The sequence below is a fragment of the Fringilla coelebs genome (assembly GCF_963513975.1).
Source record: "Fringilla coelebs genome assembly, chromosome: 5".
NCBI lineage: Eukaryota > Metazoa > Chordata > Aves > Passeriformes > Fringillidae > Fringilla > Fringilla coelebs.
In genome coordinates, this window is record NC_140033.1 from 69701238 (window position 1) to 69725039 (window position 23802).

The 23802-nt window shown below is 41.9% G+C and overlaps 2 protein-coding genes across 2 annotated transcripts in view; both read left to right on the plus strand.

Moving 5' to 3' along the window:
- Window positions 1-3616: 3616 nt before the first annotated feature.
- On the plus strand, window positions 3617-11051 carry STRAP (serine/threonine kinase receptor associated protein). The gene is made up of 10 exons (XM_084205399.1): window positions 3617-3800; window positions 4858-4993; window positions 5724-5805; window positions 6065-6137; window positions 6781-6877; window positions 7803-7940; window positions 8309-8445; window positions 9094-9243; window positions 9750-9815; window positions 10148-11051. The coding sequence occupies exons 1-10, from the start codon at window positions 3689-3691 to the stop codon at window positions 10213-10215; spliced, it is 1059 nt and encodes a 352-aa protein (XP_084061525.1). The 5' UTR covers window positions 3617-3688; the 3' UTR covers window positions 10216-11051.
- Window positions 11052-13044: 1993 nt separating this feature from the next.
- DERA (deoxyribose-phosphate aldolase) overlaps window positions 13045-23802 on the plus strand; it is a 45302-nt gene continuing 34544 nt past the window's right edge. Inside the window, exons 1-3 of the mRNA XM_084206076.1 lie at window positions 13045-13149; window positions 21348-21445; window positions 23239-23386. Coding sequence (XP_084062202.1) covers window positions 13119-13149; window positions 21348-21445; window positions 23239-23386 — 277 coding nt within the window. The 5' untranslated portion in view covers window positions 13045-13118. The remainder of the gene's footprint in view (window positions 13150-21347; window positions 21446-23238; window positions 23387-23802) is intronic.

Consider the following 23802-nt stretch of genomic DNA (forward strand, 5'->3'; position numbering starts at 1 on the left):
CTAGGTCACCTCACAGTAGGAACTCTGTCCGAGCTTCACTGTACCAATAAATACGTAAGGAGCTCCACTCAGTGGCAAGACAATGTATTTCCAACTCTGATATATGCAAGAGAAGAAAGGAGTCTTTGGAAATGTAAATATGTATAATTAACACATTTAATTGACTCTCTGCATTCATTGTAATCATAGCACTAGAATCATAACTTTTCACTAGGACAGCTTTATTTATTGTCAGCCACATTTCTGAGAGAATTGAATTCCTGGAACATGATACATAGTTGCCCTTTTTAAAACAATAAAACTCAGTAATACCTCATTTTTTTTATTATTTTACTTTAAGCTTGCTTAACTTCCATTTGTAAGTAATAACTTATTTTCATATTCCCTTTTTTTTTCTTGTACCATGTCTAGACCTTCTTGAAAATCTGAAGCCTATTTCACAGTTCCTAAAAAACTGAAAGCCTATTTCACCATTCCTCCTCTAAAAAAATCCTGTATTAAGCAAAGCAGCTACAGAGGATTGTGCCCTCTGAGAATTTGTTTTATTTTTAAAGAATTTTATTTTTAAAGCAAACATTTTCAGACTGTGGAGAATAAACTACTTAAGTGAAGGTGCTACCAGGGAGAAAGTCAGACTGCTGCTAACAAAACAGTCTGACTGAATCCTGAGTTAGGCTTAGCACCAGCTTTGGAGACTTTAAGAAAAAATGTAGACAGGTTTATTTTCAGAATTAATTCCATGTTTTTAGTCATATTTTCCATACCCTGTACTTCTGCTTGGCCTAGTGGGGTGTCTAGATTTTATAGGTTTCCCATGTCCATCATTTTTCTCCTTTTCTGGTTTTCAGCTACTTACTGGCAAATTTGAGATACTTTTGCTTTTCTCTGTCTGTTATGGATTTTGTGCCTTCCTAAGTGGATGTCATAAGCTTTGTGCAGGTGGAAAATCATGCTCCATTTAAGAGAAGACAAAATCAATCCAAGCTATGAAATCATTAAAAGTAAACTTCCCCAGACACAATCTTCCTATTCTTTCTGTTTCTCAACCTTGAATTCTAAGCAGATAATTTAAACTTGATACAAAGTTTTTCTTTATACTATCCCTTAGGATCATTTTTTTTTCCACTGAAAATGTTGACAACATCAGTTACCAGAAGAGTTTTAAAAAATGCAAACAGCATTTCAAGCAAGGAGACATAGCCCTATGCTTAGATAAGATTTTGTAAAATGTAAATGTAGAAGCAATAAAATTTTGTTTGGAAAAAATCCAGAAAAATCTTAAAGACACTGGAAAGGTCCATGTGGCAACCTGTGCCTCCGAATGGAAAAACTGTTGATCTATGATACAGTGTCAGTATGCCTGAAAATGAGTCATAAAGTTACAAAATCTTTAGGAGCTACTTCTGAGAACCCTGAAGTCAGAAATAAAATGCTAGAAGAACATGAAACATGGTGCCTGTCTTTTAAATAGAAAGCCGTGGAAGTCTGCAGTTGGCTCCAGCTTCAATTTTCATTTATGATTTAAATACTTTTCCTAGTTGTAAGGCTTAAGAGAAAAATATGATTAACTGCCAATCATTCTGATTCCAGATTAAAAGAAACACCACTCCCCTCATCTCTGAGTAAGGGCAGTGACACATTTCCAAGCACCATCCTTAGACACTTCTGAGGGCAAGTCCAGACAGCACCATCAGCTTGTCTCTGGTATAAAAATGCCCAAACAGGAGGTTGCTGCTATCCCTGAAATCCCCACATCCTTTAGGGCTTTCCCATCACCTTCCTGGCTGGAAAGGCTGATCAGTGAGGGGAGCTGGGCCGGCAGAAAGGGCTGGGCTGCCTTTTGGCAGGAGTCACTTGCTGCTGGCTTAGGAGCGAGCAGGGCACTGAGAGACCTTGGTCACAGACCTGGGGCCGCCTGTGGATGGATGGAATGGTGAGGATGTCACTGTGACCTCAGGGAATGGGAGGAGGGGCCAGTTCTGTTCACTATTTTTGTTGATGACATGGACGAGGGGATTGAGTCTTTCATTAGTAAATTTGCGGATGACACTAAGCCGGGATAGTGACTCAATCTGTTGGAGGGCAGGAGGGCTCTGCAGAGAGACTTGGAATGGTTCAAAGGATGGGCATCTGGAGTGCTGTGCCCAGCTCTGGCCCCTCAGCTTGGGAAGGATGTTGAGATCCTTGAGTCCATCCAGAGGGGGCAGCGAGGCTGGAGAGGGGCTGGGAACACAAACCCTGAGAGGAGCCACTGAGGGAGCTGGGGGTGCTCAGCCTGCAGAAAAGGAGACTCAGGGCTGCCCTCATCACTCTCTGCAGCTCCTGAAAGGTGGTAGGGGTCAGGTGGGGTTCATCTCTTTCTCCAGGCAGCACTGACACAACCAGAGGACACAGCCTCAAGCTGCACCAAGGGAAATATAGGTTGGATATCAGGCCAAATTTTTTACAGAAAGAGTGATAAAGTTCTGGAATGTTCAGCCCGGGGAGGTGGTGGAGTCCCCATCCCTGGGTGTGTTTGACAAAGCCTGGATGTGGCACTGGGTGCCATGGTCTAGTTGAGGTGTTAGGGCTGGGTTGGACTCAATGATCTTTAAGGTCTCTTTCAACCTGGTCATTCTGTGAATTCCATGAATTCTGTGGAAGGAAAGAGGAGGTATGTTTACAAACAAACTGCAGGCCTGATGGTAGACAAGGCCAGATTCTGAAAGGTGAAAGAAGCAATGGAGGGGGAAACATAAATTTCACCATTTGCCACAGACCGTTCCTCACTCAAGCGTGTGCTAAACCTCTGGATTTAGAGAAAAAGAACACAAGGAAAAAAGAAAAGGGTAGGCTATACATTAGAAAGGGGTGTATATGAAGCGATTCAGGAATTCTGTACATCTCAAATACCTCAGCCAAGGACAGAAGAGAGAGGGAAAGACAGCCTGGAAATTAGGATAAAAAGGAGGCTGCATCCTTTAACAATTTGGGAGACCCCATTAGACTTTATTAGAATAAAGTTACAGAATAAAGTTACAGTCCTCTGTCTGCTCTTTGGACATAAACCTCTGGTGTATGTGGATTAATTTTCCTAACAGGACGAATGGGATGGCGATGAGATCACTGTTCCCTCGGGAAGAGGGATGGTGGGTGAACAGGATGGGGATGAGGGATGAGCCCTGAAGGGGCTGAGGGATGAGGGGATTAACGGGACAGCTCGCAGCTCGCTATTCCGTTATGGAGAGAGATGGTGACTGAATGGGACGGGGAAGTCACCGCTGTTCTTTCAAGGAGCGGGATGAGGGATCGAAGAGGACGGCGAGGAGCTCGCTGTTCCCTCACGGAGCGGGATGAGGGATGAACGGCACGGCGAAGAGCTCCCTCACGGAACGGGATGAAGGATGAACGGCACGGCGAGCAGTTCCCTCACGGAGCGGGAAGAAGCATGAACGGCACGGCGAAGAGCTCCCTCACGGAGCGGGATGAAGGATGAACGGCACGGCGAGCAGCTCCCTCACGGAGCAGACGAGAGGGGCAGAGCGGGCCCGTCCCCCTGGCGGGGAAGCGCCGCGGCGGCCGCGCCCCCGCTCGTGACGCGCGTCCGCCGGGAAGCGCTTCCTGCCCGTCACTTCCCCCGCTGCCGCCGCCGCCGCTCCCGCCGGGCCGCCGGACTCGTGCCCCTGCCCAGGCCCCTACCGCCGCCGCCATGGCCATGAGGCAGACCCCGCTCACCTGCTCCGGCCACACGCGGCCCGTGGTGGACCTGGCCTTCAGCGGCGTCACCCCCTACGGATATTTCCTCATCAGCGCCTGCAAGGGTGAGCGGGACGGGCCGCTTTGTTCGGGATCCCCCGCCCCGGGGGTGGGCGTGGGGCAGCCCCGCCGCTCGTAGGCCGCGCATCGCCGTGCCCAGGGGTGGCGGTGGGGCGGGAGGGGGTTCGGGGGTGTCCTGGCCACTCGGGGTGGTGACACCGCCTCGGTGTGCTCTGGAATGACGAAGGGAGCGGACAGCCGGCTTTCTCTCCGGGTGCTTCATGGCCGGGTTAGCCGGGGGGGTGTCGGAGCCCGCATGCGCCCGGTGGGGATCCCGGCTGCCGAGGGGGTGGGAGGTCTCCAGAATGGTTTGTTTGTCAAAGTTCCTGTTTCCATCGCCTTTGCACACGGGCTGTGGATTTAAAGCGAGCTCCGGTTTGACCAGGGCAGCTGCCTTGCCCTGCTGGACACGGCATGATGAGCTCTTTGCTCACTGTGGGAAGAGCGTTTTATCTTCGTGCATGTATATTTTAATCTTTTGCATGCATAAGTTTTTAAAGGGCATTCCTTTTCTGCCTTGAAGTGCTTCCAGTTCAGCTCTACATCTTGTGTGAACAACTCTTTGATAGCCTTCCAGAAAAAGCTGGTGATAGGAAAGGCTTTCTATTACTGCTTCATTTTTGTATTGCTGTATGTTTTAATTATATCTCCCTGCAACCATGAGATTTGTTTCTACATACTGACGACTTCATAATATTGCTCCAAAGTAAGAAAGAAAAAAAGAGCAAACAAAATCTGTCTTAGCTGAAGAAAACTTTAGTAAAAATAAAACCTAAACGAAATGTTCCTTTGTACCTTCTATCTTAAGACAATGTTACAGACTTTTGCCAGGAAACTTTTATCTCATTTGCAGTAGCATTTGAATGTTGGTACAGTTTAGATGCACGTAGCAAGTACAGCTGCACAAATAAACTCCTCTAAACTGCTGAACCCCTCTGCAAAGAGTGGCTTTGTAAGGTATGGGGTAATTCCACGTGCTGGTCCAAGAGAATATTTTTTCTTCTAAAAAGCTGCTGCCTTCTTTTACTGTGTTACCTGACTGCTGGTTTTGTTTCTGTGAAGATGGCAAGCCTATGCTGCGCCAGGGGGACACGGGAGACTGGATTGGCACATTTCTGGGTCACAAAGGGGCTGTTTGGGGTGCCACCCTGAACACGGATGCCACTAAAGCAGCTACAGCAGCAGCAGATTTCACAGCGTAAGTGATGGACTGTCATCATGCTCTGTGTTTTGATTTTGATCTGTAGCTCTTTGGTGACAACAATCTGTACTAAATTACTGATTCATTTGTTTTTCTTTAGTAACTTTTTAGCTTATTTTTGGCTAGCCAAATTAAAACCTAGATTTTTACCTTCTTGAAAGTAGCTGCAGTTAATTGTGTCATGATGAACAACTATGATTGCTTCTTGATGTGCTTAATTATACTGGTTTATTCAGCTTTACTGTGCAGCTCTAATCTCTGGCACTGTAGTTATAGCAGAGTTGAGACTGGGATTTTTATTTTTCATCTAACAGTTAGCCTCTTTTCATTACATGAATCTTCTAGTGAATTGGTTCTTCCTTGCTTTTTGTTGATTGTGATGTTTACAGTATTAATGAATATTTTGCAAGATGAATCTTGTTAGTAGAGGGCAAATTCTATTAATGAAGTTTCAGAGAGGAGCCACTTTTGTCTTCAAACTGAAATGTTAATTGGTTTGCGTGGTCCTGAAGAAGATCATAAAGAATAGTGGTGGGATAGTCCAAAAAAAGCTCTAGTAAAAATATATAAAACATTCTCATTGACTAAGTTACAACTTATAAGAATGCAGCACTTAGGATAAACTGATGAGATGGCATCAGGAAAGATTGCTTACAAATTCATCTGACTGTCCAGGTTGATTTGTGCTGGTGCTTCTAAAATATGAATATTTCCTCTTGCTGTTTAGCAAAGTGTGGGATGCTGTGTCAGGCGATGAACTAATCACACTGGCTCACAAACACATTGTCAAAAGTGTGGATTTTACACAGGTATGAGAAACCTTTATATATTATTCACCAGGGAAATAAGCTCTTGAGTTTGTTTTGCTATTATTTACTTTTTTGCTTTTTTGTTGTAAATCTCAACAGGTAAATAATCTAAAATACTGCTGCTCGTTTTTAGGATTGTAGGGTTAATGTAACAAGTGTGTTAGAGGCTGTCTGAGAGAAAAAGCTGTGATTTTAACTCACAGACAAAGGCTGTATTTTGATTCAAAGTAGAGTTGACTCTCTATAACTTCTGTTTCAGGATAGCAATTATCTGTTAACAGGTGGACAAGATAAGCTCTTGCGTATCTACGACCTGAGCAAGCCAGAAGCAGGTGAGTCTGCTTTTAATGCTGACTCTTGGGGGCTTTTTTGAGTTACATAAAACTTCTGAAATTAAGGGTCTGCTTTCTGTTACGAATCACTAAGAACAACGTTGGGGGTTGTTTTACAAATGTAATGTCTATGAGCTTTTGGTATGTAAGGGTCCCAGAATTGCTTGGGTTGGAGATCACCTGGTCCCAAACCCTCTTCTATGGACTGATGAAAGCCCCATCCAACCTGCTCTTGCACGCTTCCAGGAATGAGACAGCAAGCAGAGCATGTTGCAGTTCAGTGTAGACAGCTAGAAATTGGACTAATTAATTAAAATTTAGTCATCTGAGAGAAAAAGCAGCTCCACATATTTGTGTTTAAATTCATGTTGATACTGACCTGTTGATGGTTGATAGGAAGCCAGAGAACATTGATGTTCACCTAGTGAAGTTTTTGAGAGCTAGGCAATCAGATACCCAGTTTGCATTTATCCTGTTCCTGGAATAAGACCTGCAAATAAAGTCCTAAGTAATTCTAAATCCTTGAAGTAATTCTGCAGTCTCTAGTAGAGAGAAATCTGTGTAGCTTAAGGAAGCCCCCAAACTGCTGCATAACATTATTTTATTTTATTACATGTATTAAAATATTTGGCTTTCTTTTAAGAACCTGATGTTGTCAGTGGACATACTTCTGGCATTAAAAAGGCCTTGTGGAGCAGTGATGACAAACAGATCCTTTCAGCTGATGATAAAACTGTCCGGTAAGAGAAGTAACTTTTGAGTTTTCTGTATTGTCATGCTCTGTGTGAGGATGAAGTTATGTTCTTTTGGTAAAGGATATGAGTAATACAAGTTACCTGACTCTAGATTATTGTAGCTGCATGCCTGATACAGCTCTGTTCTGCTGTCAGAGATCATTTTGGTAATAGTTCTAATTTCCCCATAAATGTGTGCTCCTCATAGATGTGCTCTCCCTGATAAGAAGAGGTGGTCTTTGAGAGCTGCATAGAATAAATTTATCCCTTTTGTAATTCTGAAGATGAATTTATAGATAAGGTCTCTTGCATACACACTGTCCTGAGCTATTGCTGCTTTGTCTTCTTCAGTTTCCAAGTGTTAAAGATAGGCAAGAGCCTAGTCCTGTTTATTTTCCTCCAAATTGTTGGAATACAAATGTAGCAGTCAGCTAATGAATAAAGATTTTTATTTGTCATAGCAGATTTCTAAGCAGAATTTAATTTCTGCTTAGATACTTCTCACACTGCTACATATAAAACTTTATATCCTCAATGAACCTCTGTAAATTTGGATTAGTACCTCTTTGTGTTTTGAAGTAAAAAGACAGAATAGTATCTTCAAGCCTTGCTTCAAGGTCTATTGCTTAGAAGACTTAAATCAAGATTTTTAATCTCCAGGAGAATCACTGAGTAATTAAATGGTGGGTATATACCATTGAATGTTGTGGCATTAAGCTGCAAAGATAAAAGTATTTTAAAAAATGGAATGTGTCTTAAGCCTGGCCTAGGTGAGATAAAGCCACTGAGAATCTGAAGTACCTGTGGAATCAAACCACATTTCTTGATGGGTGCCTGTTTTGATGCAGGTCTTGCCATGGATGTGAGGTGGAAATTGTTTGATTTGCAGAAGTCTGAGAATCTTTTTTTTCCCGTTTTGTTTCTTTTTAAGCCTTTGGGATCGGAGTACCATGACTGAGGTGAAGTCACTAAATGTGGCAATGTCAGTGAGCAGCATGGAGTATGTTCCAGAAGGACAGATACTGGTGATAACCTATGGGAAGACTATTGCTTTTCATAGTGCAGAAACGTGAGTCCACAACTCCCAATTTTCACAGGTGCAGTCATGGGCTTCTTGTGGGTAAAAACTGGCTGTAAAAGGCCAGAGTCACCAAGTTGTCAAAACTGGCATCTCTATGACTTTTCAGGAAAGGAGGTTACACGCTTAAACATATTCCAGAAAGTAGTTCTCTATGTGTGAGCTTTTGTTTTGCTTACTCTAAACTCATTTCTAACTTGACAAGCATGATTTGCAAGTATCAAAACTTGTTTCAGAAACTCTGTGGGGTTGTATTTTATTTCTGGGAAAAGCAGTTGAAATTAGTAGAATCCAGTTTCTTTTCTGTCAGGATTTTTTTTTTTTTAATAGAACTTTGTTAACAAACTTTTCTCCCTCAGTCTAGAGCAGATTAAATCATTTGAAGCACCTGCTACAATCAATTCTGCATCTCTTCACCCTGCGAAAGAATGTTTGGTTGCAGGTGGTGAAGATTTTAAACTCTATAAATATGACTATAATACAGGAGAAGAATTAGGTATGTTTGTCTCCTATAATCATAAAGGAGTTCTGAAATAGGTATTAATAAAATAATGACCAGTAAATGAAACTGTTGCACTCAAATGAGGTCTTACTATAGTATGCTGTGCAAGAGGATGAAAAGGTGTAATCAGTTAAACATTTTTTGCCATTTCAGTATACCTAATATTCTAGAACTAATTAAAACATCTATTCAAAAATTCTGCCCCTATTTAAAAAAAATTCTCATTTTGTATTGCTATAATAGCTCTATGCCAAATTGTCATACGGTTCATTAGATATGTCAGTTACAAGATTTTATGAAAAATACGCTGTGTTGGCCAAATTTGTTTTGAAAAAAGCATATTTTCTTACTGATCCAGTCCACATTTAAAATTGTTTGTTTGTGGAAGGAGTGGTTGAAGGAACAGAGCATTTGTACCCCGTGCTGCTGGCTTGCTTTGCAGTTTTGTCTAGAATAACTAAGCACCTTTTTCCTTGCAGTTAATGAATCATTAATATCTTAATTATTAAATGCCTAAAGTAGCCATTGCTGGCACACCCATTCATGGAAACTCTGTTTTGTATCAGAAACTGATTGGTTTGTACTTAAATTTCAGTTGTTGGCTGAAATTTGCAATTGACGGTGTTGACATGTTCCCTTCAGAATCTTACAAAGGGCACTTTGGTCCCATTCACTGCGTGAGATTTAGCCCCGATGGAGAGTTATATGCAAGTGGCTCTGAGGATGGTACACTAAGGCTGTGGCAGACAACAGTAGGGAAAACCTATGGCCTTTGGAAGTGTGTAGTTCCTGGTAAGTGTTTGCTGGGTCCTGGGGAAACTTGGCAACTCTGTGTGCACTTTTGAAGTGATGTCTGTCATTACTGGTGAAGAGTCTCACACAGTAACTCCTGTCTTATGAGGGTTTCTGATCTACTCATATCTGTTTGTAGCTGTTGTGTAAGCAGTTAACATCACACCCATAAGCTTTTTGAATATAGACACTTTGTGGGTATTTAAGCCAAGAGCCTGATGTATTTTTACATTAAGGAGTGAGAAATATGTGATACCACTTCTATAATTCTGAAAGAGAGACTCTAGAAGTGTGGATGGCAATTTTATTTTGTATTGTACTCTGGTTCTTTCAGCTTGGGGAGAGGGAGGCAATAACAACATGTGGATATTCATTCATAGAATTGCTTGCTCAAGTGTTTCTCCTCAACACTGAATTACATGGAAATTACCTTTTTTCTTTTTTTTTAATTAAGGTGGGTGGGTGGAACTGAAGATATTGACTGTTTTTCTACTCTTTCTGTACAGAAGAGGAGAATGCAGAAGCAGCAAAAGCAAGGACTACCCTTCCAGGAACTGCAGAGGAGGAAATAGGTAATGAACTGAATGTCAGCTTCAACTGCCTCAGTGTTAAAAGATAGTCAAGATGATAGCACCTTCCTTGGTACGGAAGAAGTACTTTCCCTCAAGTGATTTCTGGTATTTTTCACTCTTTTCAAAAGATCTTTGAATGCATTTGCCTGACATTGATTATGTGGTAAGTGTCAGACTGGTGACTGGAGCTGTGCAGGCAGAACAGATGGGGTAGAACAGCTGGCTCAGATTGAATGGGCAAACAAACTGAACTGGTCTCTTTAAGCAATCCCTGCAACATTTCGTTGGTTTCTATATCTAAAGTGAAATTAAATAACACTCTTTTTATTTAGTTGCAGAAGAGATTGCCTCTGAAAACTCAGATACAGTGTACAGCTCAACTCCTGAAGTGAAAGCCTGATTACTGCAGCTGTTATGTGACACGTGGACATGCGAGACTAAATCAAGTGAGCAGTGACAGACAGCAGCCTTCCAGAGTGCGCTCCCTCCGTGGGGCAAAGATGGGCAGTAATTGATGAGAATGCAGTGGAACTGGCTAGGTGTTGTCTGTAAGAGAACTGAGCATCCAAATAAAAACCCAAAAGACAAGTAGTAGAGTTCTGCTGGCTTTTTGGCATAACTGCCTACTGTCTTTTCAAAGAAGTGTGCAAGCCAAGATCCAGTCTCTCCAATCTCAATTAGACTCATTGTAGTGTGTTTTCATTATTACAAAGAAGAGATACAATGGCTTTTACCTTTTTTTTTTTTCTTGAAAGTTGGAAAAATTGGCTCTAGTTGAAAAGAAGGGATTATGTACTTAAAAGTATTTGGTTCGGGTTTTGTTTCATTGTATGCTGCTTCTGAATGTTTAACTGTTTTCAGTTGTCTAAATAAAAAGCCTCTCCAAACTCGTACATTACTTTTGAGCGTGGGGTTCATGAAATGGAAAAGCAACTGCATTAATCACGTAATCCTTGACATCTTGGGTTTGTACTATACAGAGAGAAAGCAAAAGAATGTTTTAGTGTTGGTACAGAGGGTGGCAAGTTCTTTGATCTGTAAGCTTTGTATCTTTTTTATTCTTCAAAGTTTGAATGTAAACATGAGTCTCTAAAAAGAAAAACAGTGAAAATTCCTAAATTAAACGTGCTGCCTGAAGTATTTGGTTGTACATGAAAATATCAGAGGCTGGCTGCAAATCTGTGTAAAGCTTGGGTTTAGTCCTCCAGACTGGATAAAAAAGTTACTCTTTCAAGGTTACAAATCATATTTTCTTCATTAAAGAAAATAATTGCCATTCTTCCACTTGTCATTTCCTTTAATGTTATGCTGAAAGCTTTACATAATGCATTCTGTGTGGTAAGGAGAAAGAGGTATATTTATTCACACACCTTTTTATTTTTTCATATTCATACTTGTCCTTACTGTCCTGTTTTTGCAGACTATACCTATTTGCAATTACCTGTTTGAATTTTATTCTAAAAACAAGCAACTCTCATTTACAGCTAAATGGTTCAGTCTTGCTAATTCCACTAAGGCTTTTGAGGACTCCATATCTAGTACTTGAGCATAATTTTATTTTAGATATTGGATGTGTTTAAAATGAGGAACTTTGAACACCTTTCCCCATGGTGAAATTTCTTCTGTGCTGTGGGCTTTATTCCATATTTGCAGTAGGTTCTATAGCATTTCATAGAGAGGTCTGGAATAGAATCTCAAAATAGTTCAGCTGGGGAAAAAGAACCTTTAACATCAAGTTTAACTGTTAACCTAGTTGTTGCCAAATTCACCAGAAAACCATATTCCTCATTCTGCATTTACAGCTTGCTCTGGGATGCATAAAAATGAAACATAATAGTCACAGAAACCTAATAGTAATGGCTACCAAACTACTGGAAAAAATGACAAAAACCTGACAAAACTAAAGTACTGTTATGAACAAGTGTTTGAAAAATGACCAGTAAGGGTATCAGCCAAACCCAGATTTAATATTAATCAACAGGACAACAAAGTTCGTTGGCAAGATTCACTCTACTACTTACTGGACAGTTAAGGCATGCCAAGGAAAAACAGCAACAACAAAACCAAACAAAATCCCGGCAATCAAAACAGAAATTAACCGAGTACTGTTTAGAGAGATGTGTATGTGTGCTTAGGTGGCAGAAGGATAGTGAGGGTGAGGATAAAAAGAAATAAGTTTTTAGGATTTATCAGTACTCAACCTTAACAGTAATGTTAACTTCTACCTTAAACCTAACAGGTTAACAGGAACAGCACTTAACTTATGCCTAGCTTAAAAATTTACTGTAACAATTTAACAGAGGAATAGCACTTAACAGCATTTAACCTAATTTAGGATTTAACCTTACTTACAAGCCTAACTTACTTAGATATCTAAGGTAACAGTGCTTCATCCCAGATACAGCTAGGGTGTGCACTTAGTTTGAAAGTGTGGGAACAGGGACGTTGTGCTGTTCAGGCAAGAAAAATAATTTTCAAGGCTGTTCCTAAAGAAAACAAGAGCTCTCTAGACAGCAGCAATTCCTGGAAGCAGACAGCGTTTCTGATGAGCTAAGAGGAGCTGAGCCCAGTGCTGTTTGTCAAGGCTAAGGCAACACAAGTATTAGATGACAGTGTGGCCTGGGGGCAGAGGAAAGGGGAGGAGGAGGAGGAGGATACACCACCACCAGTACTTGAAAACTTGTAATTTTTGTACTGCTTAAGTACACAGTGCAGATGGTATCTATACTTCTAGAGTGACTGCTGTCTTTCAAACCATTACTTCTCAAACACATGCAGTTTTGGTATGAGAAAAGCAAAAAAGAAAAGTGCCCTCAGGTTTCAGAGCTATGGCTCTTTCCTGCTTTACCCGATTCCATTGTGAGTTTGAGGTTTCTTGAAGTTGCAAACTGCTTCATCTAAACGTCAGTATTAAAATGTAAAGGCCATGAAGTTTTCAGTGGCTTTGTTACCAGAACTTCATTCTGCAGGTACCACTAGAAGTTTTACAGGTTGGCAGGTTAACCCCGTGTGTACGTGTGGCACCAGCTCCTCCTTGAATCAACACGAAGACACTGGACAGTGCCTTGACTCATCCCCAACAGCAGGTTCAGCCTTTCCAAAGGAAGAAATATCCCTGCAGCTGCTGAGGAAAGGAACATCCCCGCAGCAGGGCCGAGGTGCGGCCGAGCCCGGCCCGGCGCGGTCCCCACGTGGCGGCGGCGCTCCGCGCCCGGCCCGGCCCCGCCGCTTCCTGCCCGAGCGGGGCGGGCCCGGAGCCTGCCCGCAGCTCCGCCCGGCCGGGCGGCGGCGGACAGCGGGGCCATGGCCGGCCGGAACCCGGGCACCGAGCTGGGTAAGGGTTCGGCGGGGCCGGGGATCCCCGGTGGGCGCTGCGGGGCCGCGGGACGGGCGGGGAGGAGCGCGGCTGTGCCGGCCCCCGGCTCCCCGCGCCCGGCCGAGCCTCCTCCAGGCGGCCGCGGGACCGCGTTCATCGGAAAAGCCGAAATGGGAACTGCACTGGGGTTCTGTGCGTGTTCTGACATACATCCCGTAATGGGGAACAGGGAGGAGGCTTCGGGACTGCGGGTTAAACACGAGTTTCTGTATCACACATGGCTTTGGCTTGAGAGTTCCGAGCAGGGTCAGAGGCTGTAGGACAGCCCCGGTCCTGCCACAAAGCTGGACCTGCAGGGTCAGAGGCTGTAGGACACCTCTGCAGTCCTGGTCCTGTCACAAAGCTGGACCTGCAGGGTTAGAGGCTGTAGGACAGTCCTGATCCTGCCACAAACCCGGACCTGCAGGGTCAGAGGTTGAATGATAGCCCCGCAGCCCCGGTCCTGTCACAAACCCGGACCTGCAGGGTCAGAGGCTGTAGGACAGCCCCGCAGCTCCGGTCCTGTCACAAAGCTGGACCTGGTTCTCTCCTGCACACCATTCTGGTTCTCACAGCGTTCTTCCTCCCCTCTTTCTCACCAAGAGATTAAAACGATTTAATTTGGGCTCTGATTTGCAAACTCGAGACTCCACCTCTTCTGATAGTTCTTGTTGCTTGCTATCTGGGGAGTGGTAAGGATTTTCCAGGTGTTTGCAGCTGGTCTCTGGGTCTGAAAGGTGGCTGTGCCTGAGATGAGGCAGAAAAAGACTTCCTCTGCCTTTTCCTGGCTGGAGCTGCCTTTCTCCTCATTGCTAGGGAAGGGGAAAGTATTACAGCTTCCTCAGCAAAACCCAGTTGCAGCAGTGGGATGAATCAAAGCACTGAGACTTCCTGCAGTCTGCCTCCAAGGTGGGATAATTTGGTCATTATGAGAAGGTGGACAGTGAGGTGGAATAGACACAGGGGTGGCCTCATGGAAGAGGGGGAGCAAAGGCCAGCTGGTGTGGAACAGGCAGGTCTCATCTCAAAGCTGGCACGAGCAGAGTTCAGGAGATTGTGGTGTCACATGCCTGTCACGACAACAAGCACAGGCACGTTTAAATGATTAGCCTGTGGATGGACGAGTGAGAGCCGTGTTTCCATTCCCTGAAATTGTGGAAGTGTTGCAGCTTTCAAAGGTGAACTGTCTAATTGCTCTCTGATGTCCTCGTTCAGGGGCTGCTTGTAGGGACAGGTGAGTTTCAACTGCAGCCATCTGTAGAGCTGAAACAAACATCAGTAATGTAGTTGACAAAACATCACTTTTAGGAAAAACAGCTCGCACAAAAGCCTGCAAAAGCACTTCAGTTTCTTTAAACTAGAGGTGTGCCATGCTTTTTCTTAGTAAATTCAAGCTTAAAATTAGTTGATGTGTGGGGCATCCAGAAACTTGAAGTCAGCTCGGTTCTGATCCTTGTTGCCATCCCTTCCCAGGGATCTTTGTTGAAACCAGTTGTGGTCAAAACGAGCTGGGTTAGATGTTCAGGGAAGGGGTAGGAAAGGCGATGGTGTGGCTGTCACCATGTTTAAGTGGCAGCTTCTAGCATCTGCCTTATGCTGGCTGCTTTAAAGAGAGAACTGCACCTGCCTGCCATTTGCTCTCCCACTAAATACATATCTGAAATACAGCAGCATACTAAATGCAGCACTTAACATATCTTAGTGCTGTACCTTAGCTGGCAGCATTACTCAGAAAGAACAGGTAAACCCTTACCTTTATCTTGCACGGTTCCTAGCAATACTCACTGCTTCTGTCACTTAGGCACTTCAGCTTTTGAAGCTCTTACGAGCCCGTGCCAGCAGCTTTAACTCTAATTCAGGTGATTTGCCCTGTTTCCCACACAGCTTTGTGCAGAATTAGAGTTTTCTAACAGAGACATCTAGTGGTTAAATGTATTTTACTTAAAAATATATTGTTTGTGTCCTTTTCTGTGCCTGCTGTTTCTGTGCTTGCTACATAATGTCATTATCAAAGCAGGAGGTCTCTGATGTTGCCCTTACAGAGTATCTATTTGTTTTTCACTGACAAGCCAAACTCTTCACAAATTGTGGCATGTCGTGCTTTCCTGTGTGATTTAAAAAAAAAAAAAAAATTGTAAAATTCCTTGATTCTTCCCTCCTTATCTCCTTCCCTCATACCCATCACTGTGCCTTAGTAGAAGAAGGTTTTTCCTTGGAATAAAGAACAGGTGCCTGTTCCACAGATGAAAAGACCCTGATGTGCACAGTCAGGGGCTCACCAGCCTCATGCACTGATACATTTGCCATCCAAGAGTGGTGCAAGGAAGCTGGACAAAGAGTTTTACAAGTTTTCCATTCCACAAGGACTGTTTGCAGAGCTTCTGTGCTGGGGTTCACCAGATGCCTGCAGGGGTGGGAGTGAATCTGCCTCTCCTGCTCTGCTCTCCAGGGCCCTGGGTTGTTACAGCCCAGATGTTTAATGTTTTGTCATGCTTCAGAAGAGTATCAGATGCAATTTTTAACGTCACTTCACAATGAAATATTGGAACATATCAGTGAGTATCTGTTTAGGAAGGGCAAGCTGCTTTGGTTTAACTGTGGGGGTGCAGACATGTGGGGACACAGGGGCCATCCGCTCTGCCCAGCATTTGGAATGTACATGGAATATTGGGTCCAATTTCTCCTTCCTGTGGCATTCACATTCTCTAAAAAAATCCTTTCGCCCAGGATTTTTCTCCTGAGAAGCCTCAGAGAAAAGGAAAACAATTCTTATCTCATTTGCTTCTCCTGTGTTGTGCTCATAGGGAATGTGTTTGGAGATTGTTCACCCACAGGTGATTGTTCCACTGGACTCTGCTGTGAGTTGTTTTCACTCTTTGGCCACTCAGGGTCAAGCTGTGTCAGGACTCTGGAAAAAGTCAGGAGTTTTCATTATTATCTTTTTAGCCTTCTGTAAGTATCCTTGCTGTATTCTTTAGTATAGTATTCTTTAATATAATATTGTATTATAAAGTAATAAATCAGCCTTCTGAGGACATGGAGTCAGATGCATCATTCCTGCCTTCATTGAGGCATTCCCAACAATACATTTGTTTCCAATAGGAAAGAGAGATTGATAAAACTGTCACAGCTTCAACAGAGGCACAGCACAATGGGGCTGGGGCTGGAGTGCTTGCTCTGGGAGGAAAGGCTGAAAGAGTTGGGCTGGTTTAGCCCAACTGAGGCAGATGAGTTCATACTGGATAAGAGGGAAAATTTGGGGCAGAACAGTCTGTTGGTGCTGGGACAGGTTGGGCTCAGAGAGGCTGCGCAATCTCCATCCCTGGGGACTCAAAACCTACCTGAATAAAGCTCTCAACAGCCTGGTCTGACCTCAGAGCTGATGCTGCATTGCACAGGAGGTTGGACGTGATCTTCAAAGGTTTTTCGACCCAAATTATTCCATAATTATATGTTTTATTAACTCTGTGTGTCTATATATGTCTGAATATATATATACACACATATATGTATGTATTCTCAGCAATGAGTAATTAATTGCAGTTGTTTTGCAATGTTCTTGGATTCTTAAAAAACCCCATTATCTATCTGTGTTGCTCAAACCTTCTAGCTGAAGGGCCAAAAATACATTCATTATATTTCAATTTATATCTTTTTAATTATAGTTGGTATTTCTGAGCCATCTACGTGTGAGAGCTAGCCTGTTGGTAAGTGGCATTTAGATAATGAAGTGTTGCATCCCTTTTCAAAACAGCATAATTCTGTTCTAAGATATTAATAGCTGGTTTTAGCCTGTACTGTGCCTCTGGTTCTTCACTGTTCTAACACCTTTTGAATCTGGTGGGTAATTTTAATCAAATTTGAAGGACAAGTAGATGTCTTGGAAATAAGTTAGGCGCTGGGTGGAGTGACCAAATCAGTTCTTTTGTGGAGGGAGAGGCAGGTACAGATCAGCAATTACAAGAATTTGCATTGCAACTGTTTTATTTTGGCCTTTATACCAGTAAAGGAGTCCTGTTCTACTCATGGTTGTAAGGACCACAGCTGGGTTTTTGGGGTGAGGAGATGTCTCAAGAAGAGAGGGAACAACAGGAGACTTAGGCCTGCAGGAAGCCAGGTCCTGATGTTCTGCCTCTCACTTCCTGAGGAAAGGCTTGGTGGTGGTTCCCAAAGGAACCTTTGGAGGAGGACAGCATGATCCATTTTGTGTGATCCATGGACAGCACTGTGTGATTTCACTGGTGGCACAAGGCAGCAGAGCTGATTTCTAGATCAGGGCTCATGCTTTGTTGTACCTGGATGCTGATAACATTAAGGATCTCTTGGTCCATATCAAGTGTCTCTATGGAAAAATAACATTGACTTCTGTCTTGGCAAAGCTGAAAAACCCCCAAATCTCCAAACAGCCTACATGGTAAGACAGCTGTAACAAGACCTGATCCCAAAGCCTTTTCTCTCCTTTAGTGGCTTTGCTCAGCTCTGTGTGGCCAGCTGGGGTCAGCCTGTGTCCAGCCGAGCTCCTCCTTTCTCCAGGACACAGTTTGAGTCTCTTCTCCCGAAATAACAGCTTTCATCACTTCCCTTCCCCGCTTTATCCTGTACTCATGGTAAGAGCAGGAGCACACATGCTGTCTCTGGCACACAAAATGAAATAACCACTTGAGGGGGGCAGCTCCTTTTGGGAATAGTGCTGCCTTAAAACGCTTGTGAAACTATTGCCTCAGGCGTTCTTGAGCTTTCTGTTTCACCATCTGAAGGGATGCCATCAACACGTTTTTTTTTAAAGCTTCTGTAAAGCTTAGTCTGTTTTATGAGGAATGTGTTAGGAAGCTTAGATATTTATGTAATTATCCTAATGAAGTGGTTTTATTTATTGTTTTCTGAGGAAATGCTCGGTATTTTTGGATTCGTGCTCTTCACAGAGAGGAGATGAATTTCCTGTTAAGAAATTGAATATGATTTTTTCAGATGTCTTCAGAGAAAAAAGTAAACTAGAAGAGTGATTACAGAATATTGGCTAATTAGCTGTAGTGTAACTGCTTTAATTACTTTTATCCCTGAAGCCACATGACTGTGCAGATGACTAGCAGATGACTTATTTAAAAAAAAAAAAAAAGACATGTTCACACTGCAAGGTTAATGAGCCTAATTAAATATAGTTTTCCTTAGCCAGATACTAAATCATAGAGCTTGGGGGAGTGAGGGAGGGGGAGAATCCAAAGGCAGTCAGTTCTATCTCAAAAAATGGATTTATTCTGATATTTAATGAAAAAAAGAGAAGAGCTGGAATTGTGAGGGATTTTTCTGAATAAAGGCACTTAGATCTAAAGATTTGATGAGACCTCACATGGTAAACTTTGAAAGTCTATTTAGAGACAATTATGCTGAGACATATTTGTTTTCACTTACCCATTGCTTTAATTAATGCAGGAATGGGCTTGAATAAAAGGTCTGTGTTATATGGAAGTCTCCATCTGCTGCTGCACATTACCAGAACCTTTGTCCTTCCTTGCCGTGCCATTTTTATTGCACCATTTTATTTCCTGTAGTAAGAGCTGCATGATGTCTCACATTAACTTGTACAGAAAGGATGGAGTTCTGATTTTTTGTTAAATTATTCCTTTTTTTTTTTTTAAATTTTCTGCCTGTGCTGTGCACTGTGGTTTGAGTTCCCACACTCAAAAAAAAAATACTTGGAGATCCACATTCTGTGGTCTTCCAGGAACTCTTGCATCCCATGCACAAAAATGAGATATTAGACATTAATGAGTTGCCATGTGTACTTTTGTGACTAGCCTTGAGTCACTGAGAACAGAGGGGAAAATGTGCCAGACAGTAAAAAGGGCTTAAACCAATGGATTTTGTCCTATTTGCAAAAAAACATGCAGCCAGCTATTGCTGGCCAGTTGATATTGGGTGACTTGCACAGGTGACTTTGGGCAAAGCAAGAGTAGTAGCTTGTTTCCACTTCCACTCTCCTTCCACACCTTTTCTCCTTTTTTTTTTTCTTTTTTCTTCTTTCTCCAAATGACTTTATAGTTGTTTATTTCCTTTAAGCTGATCTAGTGTGCTGGGCTCTAACATCTTAAAAGTATTTCTTAGACCTGAGTCAGGATGCTCAAGAGTCAGGTTTGGTAGATACAACACAACAGCTTTTTTAGACTGAATCCTCTACCAACAATGGCAAATGAAGAATTAACCTACTCATGGGTGAATCTTGTGTACTCTCATTTAAATTTTCATCTCAAACTTGAATTTTCCTTAACTGACTGGACACTGTCTTCATATTCTCCCAAATAATTGGTTTCATAAATCGTTTATTAGTTGGTATTCTTGGTTGTTTCAAAAGTGTAGAAAGAATAGGTTGGAGCAGACCAGCTGAAAGGATCCTTATTAGAGAGAGAGAAGCTGAGTTCCTCATCTAAACTGCTTCCTTTGGTTTTATCACATTTTCCAAAGGGGCTGAAAGGTCACCATGCACCCAGGAAGGTTCAAAAGTTATTATAATAAATGGGATTATGATTAAACGATGCTACCTCAGCACTTGGCACAGGCAGCAGAAGAATCTTAACACAGAGTTTGTGTTTCCCTCCTCTATATACTGATTTATGTGTGTTTTCCTCCCCCGTGGATTTTGTCAAATATATCCTGATAGGCAAAAAAAGGAGGAAAGTTGTAGCCAAGGCTTTTTTAGCAATTTTTTCTCACCTGCTTTCTGCAAGTCAGCTGAGCTAAGCTCCTTGTTTTGGGGGCAGAATGGATAAACCTGTGGCTTTGAAATTGGGAAGAATAACAGGGGTTTGTTTTTTGACATGCAGTGTGTCTGATGCTAAAAAAAGATAATCCATACATCCAAGCTTAAAAAAAACCAAAAAAATTCTATAAATTCCTTAGGATCCCTTTGATTTATTTGTTCTGCTTTTAGCTAACACTTTGTGGGTGCCACTCACTAATAGCTTGAATGTGGTAATAGGGCAGTGGTAGCACAGTAGCTTACTTATGCTAAAACCAAGATTTTCTTTAGCTGTTTCATGTTGACCTGCATTTCCTCTGAGTCATCTTTACCCTAAATAGGGTTTTGTAAGTCTAGGAAAAGCTTTTATTTACACATCCTTTGCCTAGTATCTTAGTTTTCTACTTTTTTTTTTTGGCTATTAAAGCTATTCAGTAGGAAGAAAAAAATAAGTGTAAGATTTCATAATACTTAATAAAAATTAAGTACAAAATTAGTGATTTTTTTTTGGTTTTTTTTAAGTTTTAACCCTATTTTTTAATCAATATGCCCAAGGGAAATGAAATTTACCACCGTAGTAAAGAAGATTCATAGAATGACATGCTCTTAAATAAATTCACTCACCCAGAATTAATATCTTCTAGTACCTGTCTATGCCCATGTCCATATTCTGCCCTTAACTGGGGATGATATTTGATGATTGATGGTGGTGATTTGCTGATGATTGGTGGTTGATGATTGTTGATGTTATTTTCAGAGTGTTTTCATGGGATGCTTGTAGATCGGTATTTAGAAGAATTATTTACGATTTGGGATGTGTGAGATTTTAAAGATTCTCCAGTTTCTGTTTCCTGTGTACTCTCATGAGCACTCTGTATGATAATATTAAAAATTACACTCTGGGTTTACCATACTAAGCAGAAATTTAAAGATTCAAGAGCCTGAACCCTCAGTTCTCCTTTTGCAGCCAGTTACCCTTTGTTAAGCAGTGGCCGATATTTGGTTCTTCTGGCTTTAGGCAGTTTCATTATTTCAGTACATGCTGTGCATCTGCTGCTCTTTGGGAATTCTGGAATCTAGAAATAAGCCATCAAGCAATGGCAGAAGGCTGTTTTGTAGGGGGTTTTGGTTTTTCTTTTTTCATGCTACATGTATAATAAACTTATATTTAAGTTTACAAGACAGTTTCTCATCAGCACTCAGTTAATTCACTTGTATTGGCACACAAAACGTGCTGTGTGAAATACCCAGTTCACACATCATCCCCTGACAGGAGCTGAGGTTATTTTGGACTGGGGATAAGTACACAAGAAGGACATGAAAGCACAACACTCTCTTCAGCGGCTCCAAACTTTCTCCAGCTTTCTTCTGAAGTACCACACCATATATTAAAAGAAGGCAGAAATAGATGAGCCTTTTTTTTTGTTGTTGTTTCTCTTCCCAGAACTTGGCTGGATCTCAAAAGTGCATGTGAATCGACCTGCAGTGGTGAGGCATGCAGAACAAATTAAAAAATGGAAAACTCTGAAAGGTAATTGGCAAGTAAGTGCTCTTCTTATGCATTCTGTTCCTGTAGTTTTAAAGCAGTCACTCTCCCTCTCCAGGCTGTAATATTGAATTTTTTTCAAGATACATGTAAACTTAAAGGATGTGCTTGTCCATGTCTTATTTTAGTAATTTGTATTTGATGATGATGGGATGGAATAAGGTGATTCATTTATCCAAACAAGTTAAAAACCATATAACTCATGACTGGCAAAACTGCAAATGGATTTCAGTCATCTTTATTCATGAGTGGATTAAATTGTGTATTACTATCCCTCCACATTTATTCTGTTTTCCAGACAGACTTCTCTGCATGCTGCCTTCTTATTTTTTAATTTTAAAGCTGTAAGATATGATCATGGTCCCTGTCAAATTTGACCTACCTGGATGATTTTTCTTTGCTTAAACATTCTCAACGTGTGTGATTTCATTGCTTAGCTAGTTTTTTTAGCTAAAATTCAAAAATCCTGACTGGCTGTGACATTTGGTGGGGGGAAGGAGCCCACTAATGTTAGGAAAACTGTCTTTTCAGCTGCTGAGATAAGGTAAATGGGTGGTTATTTTCCATCTTAGTATAAAAAGACAAACTTTTTCTCCATTCACCAAGCAGCTGTTCTGCAAACAATGCTTGGGATGCCTCCCCTCTGCACACTGAACAACTTGTTTATGTGCAACAGTAGCTGAAAACCTGGAAGATTGATGGAGATGATGATCAATCTTATGAGTGGAATGTAACAGAACAAAGCAAGAATCATTTAATTATACTCAATTCTTTAAAAGGTTGTTCCAAATAGTTGAAGGGTGTCAGAACCATCTCTCCTCTGTTTGAACATTGTCACAACAGGGCAGTCATTAGCTGTTTTCTTAACAGAGGTGATTTTGAACTTGTACATGTTTGAATGTGTGCAGCATTGTAGATTCAAAATTTGTAGCCTGTTTCCCAAAATACCCAATTGGAAAACCCTTTTAAAAAGCCTGAAATTTATACCAGTGCTTGAAACCCCCTGACTACATCTGTCTTGATGACTGGGATTCGTGTCGTAGGAGAGGAAACAAAAATTCCCTCAAACGGAGGACAAAAAAATCCAAATAAAAGTAACATAAAACTATTTCTATGGTAAACCCCTTTCAAATAATTATAGGATGAAAGGAGGAAACAGAAACAATCAGTCAGGCTTAGACTAACAAAGGCCAGTGATGGTTCATTACCCCTTTGCCATTGCAAACTGTCCCCCTGTACCAGTGCCCTGTAAGAGAAGTCAGCTTTGAGTGAAGCCATCACTGTAAATGAGCATTTTCTGGAAGACCTTCAACAGATAATTCAAAATAATATCTTAAGCTCAATTTTTGCTCAGCAAAAAAAAAAAAAAGCTCATAAAATTTTTAGTTATGCTTCTGTTCCATTCTTTGATTAATAGGTCTTTTAAAATTCTGAAGCATTTTCATCTAAAGACTGCTTTAACCTTGTCACTTACCTCTTGCTGGTGGTTTTTTTTTTTTTTTGCACCAAGATTACAGATGTTTTTTATTAGTGATTCACACAAAAATAAGTGGATCCTTTTGAGGTCCTTTTGAGGGAGTATCCTCTGTGCCATTAGATACTGCTGAAGACATGAACAAATATCTGCCAGCCTGTCTATCCTAAGCCATTATTTGCTTATGTGTTACATCCTATACATTTCCCCACTGTCCGAGTGAGAGCCAGGCTTCTGATTCCTGCACTTCTAAGGCAGTTTGGCCTTGGAAGTGCAAAGAGAAATGCTCCATTCCTTGCTTTGTTCCCTTTGCAGGCAGCCTGGCTGCTGAAAGCTGTCACCTGCATAGACCTCACCACTCTCTCAGGTGATGATACTCCTTCAAATGTTCAAAGGCTGTGTTTTAAAGCAAAGCACCCTATCAGAGAGGATCTGCTCAAAGCCTTGGACATGCATGATAAAGGTATGGTGGCTTTTGGGGTGTGTGTTTTCTAGAGGGAACATCTGTGTTTCTTTGTTATTTTCTCGCTTTTCGGAAAGGACCTCGGTCCCCTGCTTGGACCAAAGATTAGTCTTTTTCTAAAACTTGGATTTATGGACTCTTCAGACAGTTGAAGTATGAAATATGAGGTCAATTATCTGAGAGTTGGAGAGAAGAGCACTTTCACTAGAAATGCAGGAGGGCTGCATTAACATAAAGACTGCTCAGTTGCTGCTGGGCTCGGTCTGGCTCCACAAGTAAGAACAGAGCTTGGCAGTGCAGTTTCTCTTGCAGCAATTTGCTGATCAAGCATGACTGTGATCAAGCCTTAACTGTGAGCCTGTCAATAAAAACCTTGGAGTTTAACTCCTGCTAATGCAGACCTGCTCCCAGGGTCA

Excerpts from the sequence above, each read along its gene's own strand:
- STRAP (XM_084205399.1), top strand. The coding sequence starts at position 3,689 with ATGGCCATGAGGCAGACCCCGCTCACCTGCTCCGGCCACACGCGGCCC. Across the intron at positions 6,138-6,780 it reads CCTGAGCAAGCCAGAAGCAG|AACCTGATGTTGTCAGTGGA; the intron begins GTGAGTCTGCTT and ends CTTTCTTTTAAG. Across the intron at positions 6,878-7,802 it reads GCTGATGATAAAACTGTCCG|CCTTTGGGATCGGAGTACCA; the intron begins GTAAGAGAAGTA and ends TTTCTTTTTAAG.